Here is a 20,439-nt window from a genome sequence, read left to right on the forward strand (position 1 = left end):
CAAACCATTGTCAGTCCAGCTTTTATGTACCCGATGTCAAGCATTCATGAAGATGCTTCGGCTGTAAAAAGCAGTTAACGCCCTGAGTAGACCCTTTACCATGCTGTTGACATGCTATGTAGACCTACGTTAACATGTTGCTGACGGGTCTAACAAGGTTGAACATCTTTACCAAAGAAATGAACCTGGGAGAGGTCCGACCGGAAGACGGGATGATGGTAACAGACCAACGATGACATGCACGCACCAACGTTTGATCAGGGAGGTGATTCACCTCCCTGGTTTGATCGAAGATTTCGCCACCAAACCAGAAGCACTATAGCAGACTACAAGTCACTACCAAGGTCTAAGGGTCACTATAACGCCATAGACTGAACCGTGAACTCATCCCTCAAAAACAATCGCTGATTTCGTTCATGATACAGACTACCACCAAATAACTTGTTCCTATACCAACTGACCTATCCTGAAAATTTTCATCAAATATCTTTTTATAAGTTTTTACAAACAATCATTCAATCATTAACAACAGACAGTCAGGACAGTAAGACGGACTGATAAACGAACAAACGCCGGTAGCTCCCACCCCAACCCCCCCCCCCCAAAAAAAGCGCAAACAGTACAATTCTAATGATAATGAATAATGATAATGAATAACATTTATATAGCGCTTAATACTGATGTTTCTAAGCGCATTGATCCGGAAAAAAAAAAGAAGTATGACATTAAAATAAAATACAGCATTATGTAAATATACAAATTATGATATAACATGCAACAGCAAAACAACATAATTAAAGTTGAGTAAACAGATAAGTTTTCAACGATGACTTGAACTTATCTACGTTATCAGCATTACGAATATGGAGAGGAAGTTTATTCCAGAGAGACGGGGAAATAACAGAAAAAGCCCTATCACCATAGCGGGTGCAGGTGCGGGGACCATGTGATAGTTGGAGAGTGGAGGAAGAACGAAGAGAACGGGTTGAAGTGGAGGAGCGGAAGAAATTAAGTCTTTGAGGTAAGATGGAGCAAGATTATTACATATCTTGTAAACGATAAGGAGGATTTGAAGGTGATACGTTGATGTATGGGGAGCCAGTGGAGGGATTGGAGAACAGGAGTAATGTGGTCAGATCTTTTGTAAGGGTTACAAGCCTAGCAGCTGTGTTTTGAATTCTTGAAGTGGTGCAATACTAGAAGCAGGAGACCAACAAGAAGGGAATTGCAGTAGTCAAGGTGGGAAGAAACAAATGCGTGGATGAGACGTTCAGTGGAAGACTGATCCAATAACTTACGGATTTTACCAATTTTACAGATACCCCAAGCAGCAGAACGACATGAGTTCTTAATGTGTTGTTGAAAATTCAGGTGCTTATCTACAATAACTCCGAGATCTCTGACGGACTGAGAGGTGGGTATAGTACTGTCTTCGAGGGAAAATTCTGTGAGAGAACCACCTCGCCTAAACTGAGAATGAACATATAAAAATTCTGATTAACACAATTCAATTTCAAGTAATTATCACATGACCATTGCTTAATATCCTCAACACATCTACTGAGTTTGCAGAGTGCTTCGACTTGAGTATTTGGTTGTATGATTATATAAATTTGAGTATCGTCGGCATACATACATGTAGAATATCTTCATGAGAGTTGATTACAGAAGACAGAGGGGCTGTGTATAGAATAAATAGTAAAGGACCAACCACAGACCCCTGGTGGACACCATGGTCTGTGAGGGAATGACTGAGAAAGTGCGCCGTTAACGTTTACCATCTGGTGGCGGTCATGTAAGTAAGATGAAATCCATCTCAAGACTGTTCCCGTAAGACCAAAGTTGGACTCTAATCTGTTCAGAAGAATCACATGATTGATAGTGTCAAACGCAATTCTATAACCTTATTGGACAAGGCCTGAGTTGTTTTGAGTTTTAAAGTGCTGTCAGTAGGTTCGAATTAAGGACCCCAAGAAAGAGGCAGAAGTGTTGTCCTCTGACCCACAAAAGTCCATCATCCTCGATCATTACGTTAGCCTAGGTCCAAATCCTATACAACAATCACAACAGCAACAACAACAACAGCAGCAACAACAACAGTTTGCTAAATTCACTCTATTTCCACTGGAGTCAAGAAATGGTACAATCGATTTGACAATGAGAAAATGATGACCGACCGCATTTGATATCTTTTTATCAGTGTTTATCCCTATAAACCCATGGTTGAGCGTAAGCAATTTAACCATGAACGCATTAACTCTCACTCATAAATGAAAGACATGTTTAGATTAAGGTGGTATTCACTTAGCTGACAAAAGATTTGGAGCAGATTTTTTAGATTACAAAAAAGGTCATGTCACGATCGAGAGGATAGTCGTCTTTATAGCAACAAGAGAAGGGGCCCACTGCTGATATCAAATCACAAGTTTTTACATCACAACATAATAGAAGCTCGAGAAAGAAACTCAGGGAAGATGAGAAAGAGACATGCAACTGCTTTAAAAAAAAGAATGATAGCATTTTTGTTTTCAAAATGCAACAACCTGCTGGAAGTAGGCAGATGTGAAAGACCAACAGTCAATTAACTGTTGTAAAAGAAGTATAAAATGAAAGAGGGTGTGCACTGTCTTATGATTTGGTACAATTCAGTAGCTCTGGTTTTTCGTTATCAACTGGTTGTTGTTTATAAAAATAAGAGAAAACAAGTCAGTTGTTTGAGTTCTCTTTCCTCAACTCAGTGAGTACAGTCGGTATGCTTAACAAGCTCATTAGCAGGAAAAAATAACAACAGAGAAAACAATGCGCGTGTAAAATCTACCGAAATTCCACAACACCATATGCCATAGCGCGCACGTTAGCCTGTACGCTCGTCTTCTGCAGACGACTTTCCGACCGTTCCGCGCCCTTTCATAGACGAATAAATTGGATTTTGTGGCGTCATCACATCTAATGACATACTGCTTCTTAGCGTAGTCACGTGAGCCGGTCGCTTCTTGCCTGCACTCTCCATCCCTCTTTCTCTCTCTCTCTCTCTCTCTCTCTCTCTCTCTCTCTCTCTCTCTCTCTCCCTCTCTCCCCGTCTCCGTCTCTCTCCTATTCTCCTATATATTTATCTATCTGGTCTGTTTGTCTGTCTTTTTGTCTCTTTCCTTGTCTCTCCGCTGCACATCAATTACAACCAGCCAATAAAGCCTTGGATCGATTCGTCGTGCTATACTTGCTGCAGAAACGGATGTGTTCGCATACTTCCTGGCAGTGCAAACACTCTCTCTTACACACACACACACACACACACACACATATGCCTCACATACACATCACATACACACACACATTCACACACACACACACACACACACACACACACTCACACACTTAATACACTCGGATGATATTCCCATGTATGGTTGGTTGCTGTTGTTGTTTTGCTTGTGTCTCAACGCTTGGCAATTCACGGGACGGATCGATTTGAAACTGACAGAGTACAGCTGTCACGACTTATTACTGAAACAAAGTTTATTTAAGAGTCGAGTTCCGTCTTCATGTCCCCACCTCTTTCCCCACCCTCCTTCTTTTCTCTCTCTCGCTCTCCCATTCCATCTCTCTCTCTTTGCGAATGATTCCTCTTTCACATTCGGTAGAGTTTGTCGAATTAAGCCAAAGCGTACAAAGGTACTTTATCAGAATATTCCGAGTTCGACAGTAGATTTAAAAATACGCCCCATGCAGGAAACGCGTTGAGGGCCTGTGTAGGCGAGTAATAACAGGTGTTTAAGATCTTAAAGTCCGCGAATAACTATTTGGAAATCATCGCGGAATTCTTTGTACATGTATAGTGTTATTACCTATCATTACTGTAAATCTTCCTTTAATTCTTTTTTTTTCCCAAATCGGAAGAGAAAGAGAGAGAATGAGAAACAGACAAACAGACAGAGACAGAAAACAACACGGCCGTTACGACACTAACTTGTCAGGACCTAACATGCGGTATGACGGCGACGCAAACGCATTGGGCAAGCAAACTGTCGGAGCGATATCTGTATACGCTGATTACTGGAAAGCATCGGGGCACTTTTTTCTCCAATGTGAATGGGACACATCGGAACTAATGTTATCAAAAACCAATCAGTTCTGTGGAAAAGCACAGAGTGTTGTCGCTGCGCATCGAATTTATGTGAAATAGACCTGTTCAGCAATGTATGCACATTTACAGGTAATTTCCCCCGAGGACCTAGTATGTAGGTTATTATTTTTTTTTTTAATCAGCCTTTACTCGGTAATGCATTTTAATACTTCTCTAAAAAGTCAGCTTGCATGGGTTTTCTTTTGTCGGGCACAGGAAGGACCGTTTATAAGAAGGCATGCATAGCATCTGAATGTTAGGACATCGTATTGATATTGCGTTCTTACGTGTATGTAGATGTTTTGTATTGTTGGAAATGAAATGATTGAAATGTGTCGGTAAGCGTGTATATCTATCTTAATTCTTAGAGAGCTCCATCGACTATCCAACGATGTTTACGTCTCCTCTGCGCAGCATACATTATCATATATTGTAAGCTGTACAAGGGCTAGGGGAGATATTGACGCTTTCCAGAATGTAAAAGGCCGTGGGTCTCTTGATTAAAATCATGTTTTTTAGTAATCTAGTTCACTTTGGAACCAGATATTACCAACTTGTGCTAAATTCAACTCTCTTGGGGAAGCCGTACATGAAAATCATGAAAACTGAGACAACGTAAAAAGACAGAAATAACATGAGGTTATGACCTCACTTGGCAATCTATAAAGAAAATCAAGATCATAACATATAGCTCTTAAAGATCTAGGATGTCTCTAGACACGTTCGCATTCCCGTCATTAATAGTTAGTTGTGAAGGGCAAAACCGTGCGCGTCGAAAATATTTGTCAAGAATTTCCGTCTAGCGCTCAATTTGCTCAATCGCTTTGGAAAACCGTAGATGAAGATGATGCAAATTTAGACAAGGTCAAAAACGAGACAGGAAAACACAGAAGTTAACCTTCGATGGCAATCTGTACGGGATAACAAGATCCGAGGGTGTACCTAGACACGTTCACTTACCTGTCACTAGTTTGGTTTCATTTTGTGAAGGGCAATTCGCGTGGGTCGACAATATCTATCAATCAGACAGCGATGTCCATACACAAGCGAAGACAGGTCACCGACCATCCTCCGACCTCTGAAATCACTGGTCGGCAATTGCTTGTCAACGATTGTACAAGTTCTTTTTTTTTCTTAAGTCGGAAAATGGTTGTCAGCGTTCAGCGACCGGTCGACGACCGGTGTTCTTGGAGATTTTCAATGCTGCAAAGAAAACCTTTTTTGCCGACCGAATTGTATGGGCTCCCCCCCCCCCCCTTTCAATGGTCGTCGAAGTCGTCGAAGAGTTGCCAATCAGTTGCCAACCTTTCTGCGGGTTATCATCGGTCTAGAATTCTGTTTAAGTTTATCGCAAAACGTTAGCAAGGCGCTCAGCAACTCTTCGGCAAGTTGCTTTCAAAGCGGTCTCCAACCAGTCTGTAACCGATCCGCAACTAGTCGCCGATCGATGTTTCACATTAGAATTTCGGGGATTTGGTCGCCGATTTGTTGACAGTGATCGGCACCAGTGATTGTTAGGTTGCTTAAGGGCGGTGGCCAGTTTTTGTGTAAAATGTGTGACCGGGGCCTGTGGCGATGGCGTCCGAAATTAGTGGTCAAACGCTGATGTTGCTGTTCCTTTGGGGGTGTGGCGTTGGTGCGTCTTATTTTTCTGTTTGCGCCTGAGTCACAATCACATTTCTCTCATATTCTTCAATTGGGGGCAGCGTTGTATACAATTACTGCATAAATATCATGCTTTACTTCACACACGCGTCCTCATTTCTCTATCTCCGTATGAGTTTTCAAATGAAGTCATTTTCTTTGATACATCTACCTAACAGATGACCTGAGCAATTTTCAGTCACCATTAGTTGTCGCTGGTTTTGACATGGCAAGGTTGGGCAAGCTTTAACCCTTTGCGTATCTATAAATAGAGAAAACCCCGTGGTGTTGCACACACTATCTGAGGTCCCTGACACAGAAAGAGTTAAGTAGATTCTTTTTTTCATCTCCGTTTGTGCTTGAAATATGAACACATTGCGAAACCTGTAATCAGTGATGCGTGTGAATGAGTTTCTGGGTTGAAGTGTATAGGATGCTTAATGTCCGACTTTATTGAAATACAGTCCTTGAGATACCACCTAGTCGCCCGTTTTATTGTTTTTGGTTTTTGTCATTGTAAGATGAAAAGAAAACGATGTCGAAGCCAGCCAGATTAGTGATTTTCATTAAAAAAAGAGAAAGTGTTTGATATTATGAGGCAATTTCTCGTTGTGGGTTACGAAAACGTCGCCAAGCATTCTCGGTGATGTCTTCGTGATTACTGAAACTTCATCATGACACGTTCATATCATTGATCCTTAGTTTCACATACATGAAATGCACTTCAAGATATCTTTAATGACTTCGGGTATCATTCATAGTGTGCTAAATATAGCCTCAAAAATCGTTGGTCGGTTGAGCAATTTTATGTTCAACAACAGCAGAGAGGGGAAGAAATAACAACAATCAATGAGCATAAGACAAATAAGTTGTTTTTAGTCAACGTGTTTTTCGTTCACCTGCTTCACCTTGCACACAAATCTATGATCTATGTGGTAAGTTTGGTGCATGAGTCCCGATCCCACTGTAAGATACTTTCAGTCAGAGACAAAAACAATTTTGTTTACCTTCTCCACTTCCTCTTACGCCTTCGACAAACCTTGGACATCATTTCGTCGCAGGTTTTCGAATGGGCTGCTTGTTGATTTTGTGTATCGCAATCTTGTTATGTTTTCGCCAAGTTGAGGTGATTCATACCTCGGGTTCCTCGGGCAGACATTTGGCGTTGGGTGGCTAACGAGCCCTTCGCCCCATTTCGCCCCGTCACTGGCAATAAACAGACTCATATTATCGGGCTCCATGAGCTAAATGTCATTTGACCTTTTTGTGTTTTTCCTGCATTTTTTTAAAGGTCGAAGCATGTTAATTCGGCAGATGCGTAGGCCTTCGTAAATGAGCAAAGTGCGAATGCCCCCTAGCTATAAGAATTTGATTATCCCCTAACTCTACTAAGGGAGATAGAGAAAAAGAAAAGAAAAAATCATAATTCATACGACTTTTTAAGGAAAAAGAAACAGGCACAACACTTATACAACGTAATCGTGTGGGTATGTCAGCCTCATGTGTTATCATTAGTACACCTGCTCTTTTTACAAAACAACGAAATTCGTAGCTGTAACTGTCATACGTTCATTTCATTTCAATTGAATACTTCTGATGTAGATCATGATACGCAACTGTTGTTAAAGGACAAGTTCACCTTCATAAACATAAGGATTGAGAGAATGCAGCAATATTAGTAAAACACATCAGTGAAAGTTTGACGAAAATTGGACAATCGATGCAAAAGTTATGAATTTTTTAAATTGTTGTGTTGGAGCCGCTGGGTGAGGAGACTACTACAGCTTGTAATGTCATATGCGTACAACCGTATAAAGAAAATGTAAAGAAAATTCAACATATTTTCACTTTTTTCGCATAATAAAAGAGCACTTGACTTGCCGCTTTCTAAAGGCAGGGGGAATAATATTACCCATAACATATGTCGGTAACGAGTCAAGGGAATGTGTACTTTTTTCAAAAGATGATTTTTTGTGAAATTCTCTTTATATTGTCCTTATATTGTTGTACGCATGTGACATTACACACTGCAGTAGTCTTCTCATCCAGCGGTTACTGCACAAAAACTTCAAAAATTCATAACTTTTGAACGGATTGTCCGATTTTCCTCAAACTTTCAATGATGTGTTCTACTAATATTGCTACATTCTCTCAATCCTTGTGTTTATGAAGGTGAACTTGTCCTTTAAACAGATGACCCTGTCAGTGTACATGAAGAAATCTCGTGCTTCCGACGGCTCAAGATATTGTTATAAAAGGACTATGGGGCATTAAAAAAGAGCTTTCTTTGTTTGATTCTTTCTGGCATATGGGAAGTGGAATAACTTTGAGAATGAAATATCGACGTCCTTTAATCTTTCATCGCAATCTTTTTTGTTTGTTTGTTTCAGAAATAACTATGAGCAATGGGGGCAGATTATACTCGACGCTGACACGTCATTTGAAAACAATGTATGTACGAAGTATACCTAAACATACCCCCCCCCAAAAAAAAAAAAAAATGGACTAGATTTTTAAATTCTAAATTTAAGCTCCCCCTAATAATTACAGACAATACTTCCGAGTTTTCGTGTTCTATTTTGGACGAGGATTGAAAGAGAAGCATGTCGAACTCTCTATCCCTATCCAGTGTTTATACTCTGATTTCACGCGGGTATACGTTGTCAGTTCCCGTCGGTACGTAAAAACGGAAGGTTGTTCCCGTTTTGTTCGCATATTCAGTTTGTTCGCGCTAGAGCGGGTATAACCTTCAGCGACAACATATTTTTAGCATCTATAAGGAATATCACTATTAACGATTTCGTGAAGGGGGAGGGGGACTTTAGAAGGGCGAGCGCATCACCGACAACCAAGAGCACTTCCTGCCTTGAGCTACATCTTGATAAAAAAAGACCCCAGAATAAGATGGCTCACCATGTGTGACGTCATAGCCACCTGATTTAATTGTAGGTACATGATCAAATTACTTATGCAAACGGTGGACTTACTAATTATTCCCTACCGCGATTTATATGAGGGGAGAGGCATCAAGCACCAAAGAAATTCCCGCCGTGCCGCTCTTTCATACAATTCCACTGGAACATATTGCTCGTAATATGATTGTCTTGGGGCCGTTCCGGCAAATTCGATTCGCATTTACATTTTAGGTATTCGGGATGGACTATACGAGTAGTGGAGGCAGTATTGCAGCGGTTCAGCATCACAAACACAAAGATGCGTCTTGAGCTTTTCCGAACGCAGTACCTGTATTTCATATCATAGATTCAAGGAAGCTATTGTTTCACAGAAACAACAACAATATAGTTTGCATTGACTGATTTGGCGAGATAGAGTACTATGTTCGTTTCTGTTGTAAAGTAGTAAAGACTGTTCAAACTCCAATTTTTATTAAACGCAAAATTACGCGATATTGCCTGTTATCAAGATCTTAAGTTTATAGAAATTGATAAGACGACTGCATCCATTCATTCACAAACTCCTGAAAGCTTCTTTCACTCGATCCCACTAAAACGTGGCACTGTCTCGGTCATGATGGACGACATTTTATGCGGCGCCATTTACCCATACACGCTATCTTGCTGTCGTAAGGACAGTATCGAGCTCTTTATGCCTTTTGCGTTCAACTCACGCCAGGTTTCAGGTTGGAACACAGATATCACGGAATTTACCTGATCCGTCAATTAATTTATCTTGATATGGACATGGATACGCCAGGTCGATTTGTTCTGAACGTAGAGAGACCGCAAACAACAACAACAACAACAACAACCGAGAGGCTGCTACAGAGTAACGTCTTAAGACGCAGTAGTCGCTTAATCAGACGGACAGGTTATAGAGAGGCTTATAAAAGTTTATAATGCCGGTCTTTCTGTACACTATTGTCATTCCAAAGACAATCTATAGGTTTCGCGTTATACGTCCAACCTCTTAGAATTACTGTGTAATTGAAATTAGCCGTTGTGTGAGTGTGTGTGTGTGTGTGTGTGTTGCGCGTCTGTTTGGATATACTTTACGTGGCAAATAAGGAGTAACTTAAGCTTATGATCAGTCTATCAAGGCAATCAACGGCTTTTAGCACTCAAATGGTCAAGCGTCCTCCAAATGACTATAGGTGCTCCTGACAGCGGACTCGAACCAGAGACTTCGCTATTTAAAGTCCGTGATTTTATCCACAGAACCACAGCAGTTCTGCTGTCATGTCTGTTTATGTGTTTCTCACTGATTCTATCCCAAGACGAAATCTCTAAAGATTAATGATAATGCACACACCATGTCTCATTGAGTTGTATTCTTTTGCTTATAATTATGGATCATGTCAGCCTAAACATTCCGTCATTGTTCTCTCTGTCAGGTTGCTGCGGGAGGATGGTGCCGCCAATGTGGACAGGGATGTCTCGGAAAAGCTTGGGGAGGAGGAAGGTAAGGACCCCTCCCACCCCTCCACATTCTTCCCAGTCAACAATCCCCCTTCCTCAATCCCCCTTCCCTGCACACCAAAATTTCCTGAAGTAACCTGGTAATCAAATAGAACAAAAAAGTTTTCTTTTATTCGTAACGGCAGATAATAGTTCAAAGTTGGTAGAATTAAAGATAAAGAGGAATTCGACAAATCACAGCAGTTGTAGGTACTGCATTTGTCAATCATTTATGACGTCATTTTAAGCAGTGCATCCATTACATCAATTAGATATCAACTGAGTCAAATGTTTTTTCCCCTCTTCTGTATGACTGCGCTTTAAAAAAATAATTATTTCAAGGCATTTTTCTCATTCTATTTTGATTGCGCTCGCACATTTCGCACGGTTGGATTCTGCTATGCCGCTATGCCAAATCAAAACTCGAACAGACACACAAACACACAGAGACAACACTTGAAGTGCTGAAAGCAGATGAATTGCCGGTTACCAATGCAGTTAATACTAAAGTCAAGTGACCGTGAAATAAATCATACTTTAAATCATATGGGGTTTTTTTTGTATCCGAATGGACATAACAATAGTAAAATTAATTTGTCAAGTTTTTCCTCAAAATTGTCGTTTGTTGAAATTTCCTCAATCAAAGCAACTTGCTTTTTGGGGGTAAGTTACCCTTGAGGCTATCCCCCTATTTTTCTGTTTTGTTATCATTATCATCATTATTTTGCACCTGAGCGTTCTCTACGATAGCAGCGTAATTGGAAGTCGTGCAGGAAAATTCTGCTACAGGGTAGCTGACGATTTATTTAATCAGATGAAACTGTCTCGAAAAGTTCCTACTCTTACTCGAGCTGTGCCGGTTTTTTAACCATTATATTTCCCTGCAATATTTGGATTCGCGTGTATGCTGATCTATTTTTGAATAGCCAGGACTAGGTATAAACCAATTTAAACTTTGAATGTGACTTCCCTCTTTTTCACTGTCCCTTCTTTGTCACTATTAATTTTAAATCGCCCATGTGTGACGAACGATCCGTCTTTTTCCAGTGAAACTTAATCACGACACGATGAGGAAGAATGGCTAGCATGGTCAACATTAGATCTCGCTTGATTATTTGACTATCTAATAATTTGAAGCATGTCAAATTGGACTTTTATCATAGACGGCTGAAGTGATGAATGTGGTTGTTGGAGAATTGTGTTTGTTTTGCGTGTCAATTAACTCCGAACTCCGGGGAGTTCAGTAATAAATACTGGTCAAATTTCTGGGGGGATTGCTACGGTACACACCAAACTTACAATGCGTCATGATCACCACATATACCCCCAAGTGAATCAGATTTTTGAGACTTTGTTTCCAACTATAAACTTTCAGTGACAGTGGTTTTCCAATGGAACAGTGTATGCTGTGAAACAATGTGGAGGCGTTCGAGTATCAAGAGAAACACTGTGGAATACAATTCAGTAATTCACTCCAACTTCGTTACTGCCATTAGACATATATCAAATTTTTTTTCTAATCATTTTTACTCATTTCGTGCAGTTGCAAATTTAATTGATCCTCGTGCATTGATTTTAACCGTTCCGATGTCAACGCAGTATAGGGGAGTTTTTTAACTTCATTAAAAAAAAAAAAAATCTTTCTCTCCCTCCCTCTTCGCTTTATTTCAGGCAAGGGTAGATGGACGCCCCCAACGTGCACTCTAGGGGAAATCACAGAATGTGACAGCGAGGTCTTGGAAGGACTTGATACGCCACGTACACCTCGCTCAAACCACACCACACGAAGTCGAGAGGTCTCATTCTCGGTCACCGAAAGAGAGGCGAGGTAGGCCGAGTCTTCACAGAGGGACTCCGAAATGTTGGATTTTTTTTTCCTGTGCTCTGCCCTTCCCTTCTCATTACATTCAGTATCTCAGAATAGAATATGTGTCAAAAGTGCTCTTCTAGATCTCGTTTCTCGAAAGTGGCAAGTTTGGGGCCCTGTGGCATAGCGGATACGTCCTTGGACAAGAAGCTATGTCCCTCTCGACCCAAGTGTTTGGGTACAGCAACGCTAGGATAATAATAATAGCAGGGCCCTCTGGTAGAGCAGTGGCAACACCCTACCGTGGGTGAATAAGACATTATTATAATTATTGTTATTAAATGCGAAGTGTGTCATCCCTGTGTCATACAACCGTGAAAAAACAAACAAACTTTTCTTTTCCAATACTCTTGCCGTGATTGTATCATGTAAGTTACTTGTAGATTTTGAAATGAAAAAACATCTAACATAATGAAGATGTTGGTGTGATTTCTTCTCGGATTGGTTTAGTTTAAATTGGTTTGATCGAGTGTTAGACTAATTTGTGGATCTTTGCTCATCTGATCATAGGTATTGTGACCTCAATGGTGACGTCGCAGACAACGCGCAGGTCGTCATTCGACGCCATGGGGACATGAGCCCTTTACACCCACCAAGCGTAGAGGACTTCGACAGACCCAACAGGATTCGGGGAAAGTCCCCTAGGACTTTGCTGAACCCGGGTGAAGTGGTGCAGAGTGAACCTACCCGCTCGGGAGACTCCATGACCGTCCTGGTGCAGGTCCACAACCACCCGGTGAACGACGGCACGGGGAAAAGGGATCCAAAGAACCCCGATTTTAAGAGCAGCAAAGGGGAAATCAACCAGGTTCGATTGCACGACGAGAGGCAGAGAAGCCCGATCCGAGACAGCGGCGGAAAGAGAGAGCGAGACAGGAGCCTTGATGACAAGGTGTCCATCAAGGGCGACCGGTCTCCCGGGAGATCGCGGAGAAAGGAGACTGCCGACTCCGACAAACGTCCGATTGACAGGGAGAATAAGGAAGAGCGTCGTGAGCGACCGGAAACCAACGGTGATCCTGTTCCGATCAAGAAAGACCAGATGGCCAGAGCTAGTGAGTATCGTGACCTGTGGCAGCTACGGTCAACGCTAGAGATGCAGCACTCCTCAGATGACTCGGGGTCGTCGGAATACGACACCGTGATAGGCGGGAGTGGTGAGGATGATGAGCGCATGCTGCCTCCCATGCTGAGAAGTCCGACGTTGGAGGAAGAGAGCAGCGGGCAGGAGAAGAGCGAAGGAAAGAGCGGGATCGATGATAGCTTTGAACAACCTGTCAGTAGTATTAGCGCCGAGGATTCGGATGTATCCGAACGAGATCGCGACAGCGGAGGATCCGGTAAGGATGCTGCCCGAAACCTCCGTAAAATGCACGGGGACAGTGGATATGCCTCCATTGAACAGAAAACGGAGACTGAATGGAAGCGACGCCAAATGTTCGCAGCGAGCGATCACGAAAGCACCAGCTTTGAAAGCGCTCAGACTTTTACCATGTCTAGTGATAGCAGCAGTCCCACTGTGGACAAGCCACTGGTCAGTGCCGTTGTTGGACGCGCGAGTGAGGAAAGCAGACCGATGACGCGCAGAGGGGATCGTCGAACTGCTTCGACCAAGCGGCGTGAGTTTGTCGCAGGGCGAGAAGAAGCTATTTTCGGGAGCTTCAGCTTCCCAGAAGAAGAAACGGAGACGTCCGGAACAGAATCTACCATGACAACAGGAAAGGACAGTGACCAAGCCTTGAGCGATAGACGAGGTGCTTTACGAGAAAGAAAAGTGCGCCGCACGAGTCCGCTGGCGAGGTCAAGGGAGGACGGACTGAGTTGCTACCCCAAGGGTCGCGATTATAGCATTGACGAAAAGACAGATGCCCTTTTCAAAGAATTCCTCAAACAAGATGTGCTTTTCGATACGAACACTAGACGATCACGGCCGTACAGAAATCACAGGTTACAGCTACACAACAAGCAACACAGCGACTCTATGCTAGAATACCCAACGAAAATCGTAACTAGTCAAGGGGGCAATGAGCCACGAAGCGTAAGCTTTGAATCAAGAGCAGCAACAGAAAGCTCGGCGAAAGAACGGCTTACTACTCTCTTGCCTGGCACGGGTAGATCAAAATCGCTGATTTCGCAAGACAGCATCGAGGAGGAATACTTACGTCAGGAGCGGAAGAAAACGTACAGCGCAGACTGTTCTCCGGACTCAAGGTCATCTCGCGAACCTTCGAGGGAACCTTCGCCGACTGGCGATCCGAAATGCCATCCAGCTCCTCCCTACAAGCACTCGTACGACAGACACGAAAAAGCAGCTATCCTCGACGTGCCTCCCAGGTTGGAAGACGTGAAGAATCGACGGAGCGCATTCCGTCTAGTCCGACGGTCGCCACAGGTACGGCGCGCAGGGGCTGCCTCGTTCCATGACTGCGCGGTGACAGCCTTCAGTGCAGACCTGAGCGAGATGGATGACGAACGAGAGCGCACGAGGAGGGAGAGCATCCCTTCCAGGCACTCTCTAGACTTGCGTGACCTCCACGATCGCCAAACGATGGAGCCACCGACCATCCTTGTTGGGGGTTATGAGACCCCCGATGAGCAGCACACGCCCGATAGGGAGGATCGCCTAAAGGCGCGGGGGCAGGATCCTCACCCTATTTCACCAAGCCGTAGGACGCCCTCTGACGAGTACTTGAGGTCGCCGCGCTCGGAGGAACGATCACGTAGCCCACGGAGTCGAAGGCACCAGCGGTTCAACGATGTAAGCCCGAATCGAGGAGATTCTTCAGGAAGAGGTGTTTCGCCGGGCAGGAGCGGGAACGCCGCACACTATCGATCAGCAAAGTCACCAACAAGACCAAGACGCAGCATGGAAAGTCTAAGCATGGACAGGGATGATAGAGTGTATCGTGACTCCGCAGAGGGTAGGAGAGATTTCTTGCAAGTGCCTGGAAATCGAGGAACCGGGCGCTCCGCCAGCTCTTCACCACGACATCGGCTGAGGAAGCACGACACATTCGGCGGAGTCAGCCGACCCTTCAGCGAAGAGTGCCTGTCGAGGAGCGACGAGCCCATCCGAGACCATCCTGAATACCAGCAGACGTTTCACCAGGGCCGGTACGTCCGGCCGATCGATTTCGAGAAGCTGGAAAAGCCCCACAAAAAGCCACATTCCAAGCAGGCAGAGAAGATCATCAGGTTCGAGACAACGCGAGCTGGCTCGGAGACCGCCCTTTTAGATTGCAGGGAAGAACGCAGTCGACGGGAAGCTCGCAGGTCGCCGGTGAGGGCGCACAGCGATCAGGATGTCCTCTCCGACTGGAGGCGAAACGGAGAACAGAAAGCGAGATCACCCGATAAATTTTGATATTGGCTTTATACTGGCACTGCGCGTGGATTGCAGACTGTTGTATCTACATAAGCACGCCTTGGTATTATATGCAATAGAATCACGAATAGTTACGCTTAATTGTCAACACCTGAGACATCTTGTGGTAGAAAATACTTGGTATAGCAGACGATGATATGATAAAACATAATTGTTACATTTCTAGCTGTCATGATTGTCTTTGAACATTTACTAGTGGTAGACAAGGTAAACCGATAGCTGTTCAAATTCATCCTATTTCACTGTGTTTCTGTTGATCTTGCGTTACGTTTTGACTCGGCAGAATGGTAAACCGAGCAATTGCTAACACCATCAAGAGACCAATATTCCACAGATAAATATGAAAAGTTAGTCTATCGATAGTAACTATCGATCCTATCTCCTTTAGGTTCATTTACGTATCATTTGTATGAATCCAGCATGCGATACCTGATATTCCAATCTCTCTTCTGTTGGTAAGAGGTAGAAAAATGATATGACAGTGCGAAGATGTTCAACAAAAGAGACAATCGAGTTATTTGCAGATTTTTAGCGCGAAATATTGCCATACATTGTCATTCATGCAATCATTGTTTACCAGTATTTATATCAGCTCCAAGTTTTTCAAGCTCGTGTAAAATTTGTATTAAATGCTTATTATTACGTGAAAAGAGAAATATCGATTTTTAAACGCGTCCGTAACCGTACGGAAAATCATACCAGTAATTCGAAACAATTTGCAGGTTTTATATTACGTAATAATCGCAAATGGCTGTGCCTTAAATGTGACCCTGAGTAAGTAATGCAATGATGGATCGAAGCTATGTGTTTGAGAAATGCCATATTACTCATGTTTGAAGAATGAGTTGTGTTTGCAAATGTAGTGATGTGATGTCATTCTCGTACCCGAGTAGCATATACATTTTTGGGAGGTTGAACCAAAGCAAGACGATCGAGGAAGATGGGTAGGCGGGAAGGGAGGGGGAGAGGGGAGTAGGAGCAAAGAAAACGCAGCTATTCTTGTAAAGCGGCTGCAACAGGAAAGGCCATCAGATTTTTCCAACCTCCTATGAAGCGTTCCATAGTTAGTTGCAATTTGAATTGTCATCGAAAAAAAAAGCAGTAGTAATCTTTATCATCATAAGCAGCAGCAGCATGAAACTTCGATTTTCAGGTCATAATTTCAAGCCGATGGCCATTTTTGTCAAATTACTGCATTAATGAGACTCATGACTTTTGCAGGATTTTGCCGGCAAGCCAGTCCTCTCTATACTGCGCATATTGCGTACGTGCATGCAAACTGCAAGGCAAGTTTTCCTTAAATATGAAACACCGCGCCAAAAAAAAAAAGAGTTTTCTCAGATACACTGTATTCCGTTGCATCAAGTGAAGACAGTTTAAAAACCCAAACTGTAATATTGATTTGATTTTGTTCTTCTGTTTTGTGAAGGTTTTTTTTTTTAACTTGGGGGGGGGGGGGGATATTGAGAATGAGCTGTACCGCACTTTGCAATCATCATCAGAAATAACTACATGATCGACAAAGAGGGCGCTTGTTCTATGTTGATATATTTACATGCTACACTTCACACACCTCGACATGCCACCTTTTCCTTGTTTGGTTGTCGAGTTTTGAGGTCGATGAATTTATAGTACTGTTCCTCATCGATTTGTATCAATTCGAAGAATGCAATGGAACTATATGGGGATAACGTAATGCAAAAAAAAAAAATGTGCAAAAGACATCAGCTGTGCAGCTGTTCGGGGCCTAATGCCCGACAAGTTGCGACTTACAGCTGATGTGCGACGAATCAAATTCATGGGGAATTAGCTTTTTTTTTCAGACTCGCTTGCTTCTTCGGTCGTTCCTGGCGCTAGAACTGCTATCGTGTCGGTGCAGTATTCGATGATCGCGTTGGGGTGTTTACAAGAATTACATAGACAAACTGTGTTTTGTCGCATGAATGTGTGCAGATTATACACTGTGGTAGATACAACGGGGTACACAAGAACGGTTTGAGGCATTAAAAACAACAAGAACAAGAACAAGAACAACAACAACAACAACAACAACAATAGATTAACCGTAGCCTGAAGAAAAGCTATCGCTTCTGGCTCCTCTGGGCATTTTTGCCCATAATCCTTGACTTTTGCCGGGTCAGTGTGATGAAAAAAACCATACTTACCATTATGTAACGTTTGGAACGTTACAACTGTAGGGTCACTTTTTGTAAGTGTGATGCGTATACTCTCATGTGGTATCAACGAGTATTAATGTGTGTTTGCCAGTAATCATTCTTTGAAGGAAACGAATGTGACTTTGTCTGATGCGTATTAACTATTTCTGACAGCAGTAACCTCTCGGTTTATCTATTACTAAACATGGACTACAGAAGATGGTATAAGATTTTCAAATATGAATGTACTGTGCTACCAACAAAATTGAAAGGTATCCAATAATGTGCAGTTAATGCAATATTATCTTAACTTTTATCGGCATGGCCTGCATGTGCTTGCAAGTTCAAAATTAAGTTCTCAAAGGGAGAACCCAAATGCATTGTGTTTTCGTTCCATCTATCTATCCATCTATCTATCTATCTATCTATCTATCTATCTATCTATCTATCTATCTATCTCTGTCTTTCTCATGCCTTCTGATTTTCTATGATTAAAACCAATTTCATCCGACAACCTCGTACCTTCATCTCAATTTCATATCCATGAAGCAACATGACATAATCAGTATTCTACAGCCGCGTGGAGTCCAGGTTTGGATTTCTTTCTGTGTGATGAAATAATCATGTGAGAGTTCGATAGAATCTCCCGTCGACGGTGTGCAGCAAACCTGGGGCTGTTTTATAAAGCTGTTCGTAAAGTAACGAACGACTTACGAGCGACTGGTGATCAGTTCTTGTGCTGAATTATGGAAATTCTGATAGGTATAGCACATCAGAGCTGATCACCAGTCGTTCGTAAGTTGTTCGTAACTTTACGAACAGCTTTATGAAACAAGGCCCTGGATGATGCGGTGAGGTGCGGTGATCACTAAGCTCTGCAGGCCAGGCATAGAACGTCACTGAGCCTTGGTGAGATAAAATTTGATCAGAGGCTGCTTACAAATGTTTTGGTCGACTATGCAATATCTATACGGACTCGGCTCCGTTGCCAGAGTTGCAAAAGGTCGTTAGTCGTATGTGTGAATAACTAAGATTGGTGCAAATGAAAAAAAAAAAAAGAGGAAAAGGAGTTCCTTATCATCTCTGTACTTGCTCGGCGTTTAGGGTCAATGTTACCACAAGCTTTGGCTCGCTGGAAAAAAAAACAACAACCAAGATATTAATATATCTGCGGATTTTTTCGTTTTCTTTTTAGTTTGTTCTTTGGCGGGTTCATTTCTGTTTCTAAAGATCTAAACGTTTATGCCCTAATCATATCGTAAATGGCATAAGTGTAATAACAGCAACGCATTTGAGAACATAATTATGCAAATGAAACTGCTCTGCGGATGCCGCGCCTACGCACAGTGGCAGCTCTCCAATGGACTGAATAGTCGATTCATGAAATACAGTATCGAGTGACAAAATACATAATTCCTCAGTACAAACAACACAAAAAATCCTGTATGCGGCTACTGATGTGCGTTTGTGACAATTGGCAAAAGGGTCAAAGGTCACTTGCTGGTATTGATTGTGACGTAAAAACAACTTTGCTTTTCATGTGACTAATCATTATCCGAGTGGGTCTTTCATAATCGTTCTTGCCTCCTTTTCTCCGTTAATTCTGCTGATCTTGTTATTTTCTTTCTGAAGACCCACGATGTTCAAATGAAATTTCGGGAACTAGAATCTGTGCTGACTAATATTGTCGGAAAGTCTATCTCAAAATCGAGTGGTTTCTTGTGTAATACTTTACATTCCATCATATTCTTTTTTTATTTTGTTTCTATCCGAAACCTCTTAAATTATGACTGTAAGATCGGCTGCCTACGTGTATATAGTGTTACGAGAAAATATTTTTGTACATATCATTATATTGATTACTTAGTAGTGTGTAGATGCAAAGAACGTGAAATTTTAACACAGAGAGATATAGAGGAACGAATTTCTGGGCTACTCTTGCACATGTAATGCAATATAGGCAATAGGGAAAATAATACGTGTAAAATGAACGAGCAGCACTCTTACTAAATATCGTATGTATTGAGACTTACTATATAGACTATTTAAAAACGAAGAAGCCTTTAAATGTATTATATTGATACACATGCAAGATACAAAAGTGTCAAATTGTAACAACGAATAAAACGAAATCGAATATATTGTTTAATCATTGTCAAAAAATGGTCTTTTCTTTGTGAAGCGTATTCGTCATCTCTCGCTGTTAACATCCCTTCCTCCCTCTCTTTCTTCCTCTCTCTTTCCTCTGTATGTCTGTATATGATTTTTTATTGTTTTATTTGGCGGTGCTGAACACAAGAATATACTCACACCCCTCTCCACGTTTCCAAATGCGACGAAAACGGCGAAACATAATAATTACTGATTGATAATTGATTACCGATTATTGATCACCGATGATTGATGGATAAAAGTCAAACGTTGAAGGTCACACTTGTGAGATGGGTATTATAGTCGCTCACCTCACTGGTCCTAGCTTGTCCAAAATTCCTTCCGGACAGATTGAAAATAACGCACACTTCACGATTATCAGTTTTCTAGTTTTGTATTCTTCTTTATTCAACCACTTCTCAGACTCATCATAAGCAGAAATTCATTCATTTGAAACAAATAAAGCATAAGGCGTTATACATATCGCTACCGTCATTCGACATATGACATTAACTTGGTTTTTGTTTTTGTTCTTGTTTTTGTTCTTTTTTTCTCGTTATACATCAAGATTTGGTCTATAAAATAGCGCGTTACGCAAGACCACTACCGAACTAACCCCAAACCTTACCAAGTTTACAGGATAGATAATTGTGGTAGATTGCATGTCATATCTCTATTTTTGTTTTCTTTGTGTGTGG

General features: G+C 42.0%; 1 protein-coding gene across 1 annotated transcript in view; it reads left to right on the forward strand.

Annotated features, from left to right (window-relative positions):
- Nucleotides 1-15,413, forward strand: part of LOC139723711 (uncharacterized) — a 90,253-nt gene extending 74,840 nt beyond the window's left edge. The window contains exons 5-7 of the mRNA XM_071634932.1: nt 10,119-10,186; nt 11,854-12,010; nt 12,560-15,413. Coding sequence (XP_071491033.1) covers nt 10,119-10,186; nt 11,854-12,010; nt 12,560-15,413 — 3,079 coding nt within the window. The remainder of the gene's footprint in view (nt 1-10,118; nt 10,187-11,853; nt 12,011-12,559) is intronic.
- Nucleotides 15,414-20,439: the final 5,026 nt, after the last annotated feature.

Source organism: Diadema antillarum, unplaced genomic scaffold (genome assembly GCF_040938485.1).
Source record: "Diadema antillarum isolate AM-2024a unplaced genomic scaffold, OU_Dant_1.0 scf00000197, whole genome shotgun sequence".
NCBI lineage: Eukaryota > Metazoa > Echinodermata > Echinoidea > Diadematoida > Diadematidae > Diadema > Diadema antillarum.